The 6,779-nt window shown below is 48.3% G+C and overlaps 1 protein-coding gene across 1 annotated transcript in view; it reads left to right on the top strand.

Annotated features, from left to right (window-relative positions):
• Positions 1-1,955: 1,955 nt before the first annotated feature.
• The window catches only part of SSU72 (SSU72 homolog, RNA polymerase II CTD phosphatase), a 46,822-nt gene continuing 41,998 nt past the window's right edge, over positions 1,956-6,779 (top strand). Inside the window, exon 1 of the mRNA XM_056865200.1 lies at positions 1,956-2,046. Coding sequence (XP_056721178.1) covers positions 1,967-2,046 — 80 coding nt within the window. The 5' untranslated portion in view covers positions 1,956-1,966. The remainder of the gene's footprint in view (positions 2,047-6,779) is intronic.

The raw sequence follows: 6,779 nt of genomic DNA, 5'->3' as shown, positions 1-6,779 counted from the left end.
AAACAGAGCATAAAGGTGGGGACCCTCCCTTACTGCTGCCTCCCAGCAGTGGTATTCAGATGTTTACTGCCTTGGTAGATGGAGGCGCCCTCAGTCACCACGGCTAATAGCTATTGATGGACCTCTCTGCCATGATTTTGTCTAATTTCCCTTTAAAGCCTCCTATGTTCATAGCTATCACTACCTCCACTGGCAGCTCACGAGTATGACTTGAAAACTACAGCATACGGTTGCCAACTTGGGAGATTTCGGGATGGAGCCTGGAGATGGTGAGGCTCGAGGAGGGTCTAATTAGGATTGCCAGGTCCCTCTTTGCCACCGGTGGGAGGTTTTTGGGGCAGAGCCTGAGGAAAGCATGATTTGGGAAGGGGAGGGACTCAATGCCATAGAGTCCAGTTGCCAAAGTGGCCGTTTTTTCCAGGGGAAGCCCACAAACAAGACAACTGCAGCAGCATTATCCTGCTTGTGTTCCACAGCACCTCAATAATAGGCATGCTCCTCTGAAGCTGGAGAGAACAGAAAAGAGAGCAGCATTGCTGGACTGGGCTAAACAAATTAAAACAGCAGGCCGGGGAGAACCTGACCGGGCCTGCAGGACTTCTCCACTCAACCCCTAGAATAGTGTCTGATCCGGGGGCCTTAGTCGATTTATTTATTTATATCCCCCTTTTCTCCCCTGTGGGGATGCAAAGCGGCTTACAACAGCCTTCCCCGCCTTCCTTCATTTTATCCTCACAAGTCGATTCTGGGGATGGGCTGTGGCTCAGTGGGAGAGCCTCTGCTTGGCCTGCAGAAAGTCCCAGGTTCAATCCCCGGCATCTCCAGTTAAAGGGACCAGGCGAGTAGGCGATGTGAAAGACCTCTGCCTGAGTCACTGGAGAGACGCTGCCGGTCTGATAATGCAGCAGCATTAACCTGCCTGTGTTCCACAGGACTTAGTATAACAGGGATGCTCCTCACTGGTTCCCAACCAGGGGTCCATGGACCCCCAGGGGTCCGCGAGAACTAAATTAAGGTCCGCAAAACAAAGTTATAAACCCATAATGAAATTAATATTTTCAATTAAAAGTTCTCTATTATAAAAATATATATTCGAATATTATTCTAAGTTTAATGTTTAACTAACAGTTATGATTAAAGTTTATTTTCAAATTCTCAGAATTTTTATTTTGAACCTTGGGGTCCCTGCACCGAACAAAAAAGTCCTAGTGGTCCCTGGTCAAAAAAAGGTTGGGAACCACTACTGGAGAGAACAGGTATGCATCATGACTAGTATTTATTTTGACTAGTAGCCATGGTTAGCCCTCTCCTCCATGAACATGTCCACTCCCCTCTTCAAGCCTTCCGAGTTGGCAGCCATCACCACATCCTGGGGCAGGGAGTTCCACAGTTTAACTATGAGTTGCGTGAAGAACCATATAACGACTCTCATCAGCACCACGTGGCGGGATCGACCAATCCCGCTAGGGCGGCGCTCGACTTCCGCGCCGTCTCCTTTTATGGCCGCCGGAAACCGTTTCCATGGAAACATGCAAATGACCTCTATGGGGGGGGCGGTCTCTCCACGGCCTCGAGGCTGGATAGATAGGGCGGGAGGGGGAAGAGAGGAATAGCCATAGAGTCGTCGAGATAGAAAGGCCAGGATTGAGACGGGAAGGAAGAACCCCGCTCTCTCTGTCTTTGTTTCCCCTCCCCCGCCCGGAAACGCCAGGGCGTGGCCGGGGGGGGGGCGGTGGCGCCTTGCACACCGCGCCTGCGCGAGACCACGTCGCCAGGCCCCGCCTCTTCCCTTCCCCGCCGCCGCCATTTTGTGAGCGCCGGAGCGAAGGGAGAGCGACGGAGGAGAGGTTCGCCGCCGCCGCCGCGAGGAGTGCCGCGGCCCGAGGAGCCCCGCCGCGCGTCCTTCGCCGCCCACTCGCTTCCCCATTCGGCCCCCCCCGGCCCCTGCCCCCCTTCTTCGCCGGCCATGCCCTCCTCGCCGCTCCGGGTGGCGGTGGTCTGCTCCAGCAACCAAAACCGCAGCATGGAGGCCCACAATATCCTCAGGTAAAAACAGCCACTTCGGGCCTCGTTCAGCTCCTTCCCCCCCCCCCAACTTGAAAAAACGGCATCTCCGTCGGAGTGAAATTTAAACCTTTTTTATAAAAAACACAAAAAAAAACCCCTTTCTTAAAATACACTTGAACTCCATACTTAAATATTCAGGTAGGAATTTCAGGGGGGAGAACCAGGGATGTAGGGGGTTGATATCCCCCCCATTATTAGTTCCCCCCCTCCTTTATTTTATCTCTCCCCCCCAAGTCAAAACTGTACCTGCCCCCCCTCCAAATCATGCTTAAATGTTCAAGTAGGAATTTTAGGGAGGGGCCTCTATTCGTTTTCCCCCTCCTTTATTTTATCTCTTTTTTCCCCTCCCCTCGCCCAAGTCAAAACTCTTACCTTGCCCCCCCCCCTCCAAATCATGCTTAAATGTTCAAGTAGGAATTTTAGGGGGAACGAGATTTACAGGGTTGATCTCCCCCATTATTAGTTTTTACCCTCCTTTATTTTATCTCTTTCCCCCCCCCGCCCAAGTGAAAACTGTACCTGCCCCCCCGTCATGCTTAAATGTTCAAGTAGGAATGTTAGGGAGGGGCCTTCATTAGTTTTTTCCTCCTTTATTTTGTCTCTTGTTTTTCTCTCCCCCCCCCAAGTCAAAACTGTATCCCCCCCAATTGTGTTTAAATGTTCAAGTAGGAAGATCTCCCCCATTATTAGTTTTTATCCTCCTTTATTTTATCTCTCCCCCCCCAAGTCAAAACTGTACCTGCCCCCCCTCCAAATCATGTTTAAATGTCCAAGTAGGAATTTTAGGGAGGGGCCTTTATTAGGTTTTTTCCCTCCTTTATTTTATCTCCTTTCCCCCCTCCCCCCTCCCCCTCCCCCCTCCCCCCCTCCCCCCCCTCCCCCGCCCAAGTCAAAACTGTATCTGCCCCCCCCCCAAATCGTGCTTAAATGTTCAAGTAGGAATTTTAGGGAGGGGCCTCTATTCGTTTCCCCCCTCTATTTTATCTCTCTTTTCCCCCTCCCCCCGCCCAAGTCAAAACTTTTACCTTGCCTCCCCTCCCCTCCATATCATGCTTAAATGTTCAAGTAGGAATTTTAGTGGGAACAAGAAATTTACATGGTTGATCTCCCCCCATTATTAGTTTTTATCCTCCTTTATCTCTCCCCCCCCCAAGTCAAAACTGTACCTGCCCCCCCTCCAAATCATGCTTAAATGTTCAAGTAGGAATTTTAGGGAGGGGCCTTTATTAGGTTTTTTCCCCTCCTTTATTTTATCTCCTTTCCCCCGCCCAAGTCAAAACTGTATCTGCGCCCCCACCCCCAATCATGCTTCCATGTTCAAGTAGGAATGTTAGGGAGGGGCCTTTATTAGTTTTTTCCTCCTTTATTTTGTCTCTTGTTTTTCTCTCCCTCCCAAGTCAAAACTGTATCTCTCCCCCCCCCCCAAATCGTGCTTAAATGTTCCAAGTAGGAATTTTAGGGGGGACGAGGTATTTACAGGGTTGATCTCCTTTATTAGTTTTTCCCTATATTTTATCTCTTTTTAAAAATTCCTCTGCCCAAGTCAAAACTGTATCTGCCCCCCCATCATTCTTAAATGTTCAAGTAGGAATTTTAGGGGGGGACAAGGGATATACATGGTTGGTCCCCCCCCTTTATTGGTTTTTTCCTCTATTTTATCTCTTTTTTCCCTCTTCTGCCCAAGTCAAAAACTATCTCCCCCCGCCCCTGAAATTGGCCTTCGAGGTGCCCAACAAACAGCTCCGCGCCCAGTGCGGTGATGGGGGGAGAAAAAGGGCACATAATTGGGCAAGATCATGCTGCTGTTATGACGGGGGTGGCGATGTGAATTTCCTTTACTCTTTTATTACCAGGCGGGGGTGGGGGGAGAAATGTAGCTTCGCATCCTGTGAGGACCGTGTGTGATCCGAAGAGAAGAGAAGAACATCCCCTTATTTTTGTCAAGTGTGTATGTAGTATTTCTACCAAGGCTTCTCATTTTTTTTTAATATAAAAAATTGATTGGTTTTTGGTCCCTGCCATCATGGACCCTTCTTCTAGTTTGAGGCTTGGCTGGGGGTGGGAAAGAAGGAAGGATCGTTTTCTCATTCTTCAAAGTTAAACGGAAGGCCCATAGTACCTTCGAGGCCAACCAGAGTTCTGTTTAATTTTGCTGCAACAAACCCTTCTGGAATCCTGGTGTGTATAAATAAACATTGAGAAGTGAGGACATCCCCCCTTTGCTTAATTTCGATTATTTCTCCGTATAGCTATATTACCCAAATGTGCCCACTGAGTGGCCTTTGAGGCTGCTTACCGGCACTTTTTTTTCACTGTGGCCTAAAGTATTTTTCTCTTTCATCTCTTCAAACCCCCCTCCTCCATGAGAGACTGGAGGGAGGGAGGAAATAAAGAAGAGCTTTGCATCACATGACAAGCATTTGCTAACATGGAGTCTGTTTCATCATGACATGGCCATTGTCAACATTTTATTACAAGCTGCTTTGGGTGTGTGGGGAAAGGCAATTTCAACACAAACTTACGCAGATGAAACCCTTCTTTTTATTGTTCCAGTGTATTTTTAATAGATGTTAACAATTGGAGGAAGAAAATCAATGCAAAACTATTAAAAAAGAGGGTGCGTGGGCTTAAAAACGGAGAGGAGGGGGGAAAAGGGAAAGTTGGAGGAACCAGGAAATCTTTGGGGTCTACTAGTAGGTGGTAATCAAAGTCAGTAGGCTCAATCAATATTGCTGTCTTTTTCTTTGTCTCTCCCCCCATCCCCTGTGTCATAGTGTGAATTCTAAAGGATGGAAACAGAGCTTTAAATCCCTCCCTTCAGCTTTTTTTACCTTACAGGCCCCTATTCTTATTGAGACTCGAGGTGGATTACACAATATAAAAGTGATACAGTCAAGGTAGCATGAGAAATCACAGTGCAGTAGGTTTATAAAACAAAAAATGTAAGATACGACATACTACAGATGGAGGAAAATGAGTTGCAAAAGTAGGAGACAGTGCCATAAGAATAAGATAGTGCAAACAATAATAGTGGGGTGTTTTTGCTGTCAAGTCACAGCTGATGGAGGCCACCCCATAGGGTTGTCAAGGCAAGAGACTTTTGGAGATGGTTTGCCATTGCCTGCCTCTGCGTCACGACCCTGGTATTCCACGGAGGTCTCCCATCCACATACTTGCCAGGGTCAAGGATGAGAGTGTGTGACCGGCCCATGGTCACCCAGCAGGTTTTCATGGCAGAGTGGGGATTCGAACCTGGGTTCCTCAGATCTTAGTCCGACACCTTAACCACTACACCATGCTGGCTCTCTGCAATAATAGTGCTGCAGAACGCAATCCTGTTGCTTGTGTAGGTTAAAGACAAGGGAGAGAAAATGAAACAAATTGAGTGTGATTTTTATAGGATAGCCTATATGGAAAGTTCACTTTGAATCCACAACTGCTGAGGGATTTACAGTTTCCCCCGTCACACTTGTACACTTACTCTCAACCAACTCAGCAGTGGTTTGGAGCGGTGGACTCTGATCTGGAGAACGGGGTTTGATTCCCCACTCCTCCACATGAGCGGGGGAGGCTAATCTGGTGAACTGGATTTGTTGCCCACTCCTACACGTGAAGCCAGCTGGGTGACTTTGGGCTAGTCACACTCCCTCAGCCCCACCTACCTCACAGGGTGTCTGTTGGGGGGGGGGAGGGAAGGTGATTGTAAGCTGGTTTCATCTTCAAGTACCCCCTCCTTCACAAATACCATGTCTGTTAAGAGTGCTTTAGAGCAGGGACCCCCCAGCTTGTTAGACTTGCGGGCGCTTTTGGAATTTTGAGAGAGGTAGTACATTCCACCACAAAATGGCTGCCGTGGTTTGTGTTTGGCTTGGACACTCCCCTCCTACAGCGTTGTCAAGTGGGCAGCGTAAGAGCCAAACCAGAAGTTCGCCCTCTTCCCCCTTGACTGCATAGGCATTTGAAAGGGCTGGGGGACAAGAGTGCCTCAGCTACTGGCCTGATTAGGATCAGGCTCTTGCAACATTTTAAAATGGCAGTGGCGTCCATGAGTCAGACCGGTGGATGCTGTTACATTCTAGTTTGTCCCTAAGCAGATGCAAAATCGATGTCTCCTGGACTCTCCTGAAGCACTTCTGCACAAAGGCGGTGGAAGGAAGCCAACATTGCCTCTCTGCTTTTGGAAAAATGTGCTGTTTAGTTCTCGCTTCCAAAGAAAGGGAAGGGCTTGCTTCCTTGGAGCACTCCCACAGAGAGAGGTTTCCAAGTCCAGACATGCAAGAGCCTGCGTCTGTGGCCAAGCTGAGGGCACTTGGGTGTGACGTGCCAAGGTGAGCTCAGTGCATTCCTAGTCACCCAGCTGGTATGGGGCAGCCAGGAGCTCCTTGTTCTTTTCTTCTCCATTCAACAAGACCATTTGGATTTTATTCCTCAAGAAACGTGGGTGTGTTGTATTTATGATTTAGAAAGTTCAGATTGCTTATACATCCTCTGCAACTTTACAGAACTGTTGTAAATGCATGTCAGTATTCTCCCTGTGGAGGTGTTGAGAGGGTGGCTCACCTAAGGGAACCACATTTGCCCCCCCAGATGGAAATGATACTTGCTTAGGACTTTGTGGACTCTTAGCAGAAGTGAAATTGATGCTAATGAATTCTGGTTTACTGCTCAGTCTCACACATTATGAAGAAATAGTTAAGATATATGTAATGTTT

This window comes from Euleptes europaea, chromosome 19 (genome assembly GCF_029931775.1).
Source record: "Euleptes europaea isolate rEulEur1 chromosome 19, rEulEur1.hap1, whole genome shotgun sequence".
NCBI lineage: Eukaryota > Metazoa > Chordata > Lepidosauria > Squamata > Sphaerodactylidae > Euleptes > Euleptes europaea.
The sequence above is the reverse complement of the archived record's forward strand: the minus strand, read 5'-3'. Positions and strand labels throughout refer to the sequence as shown.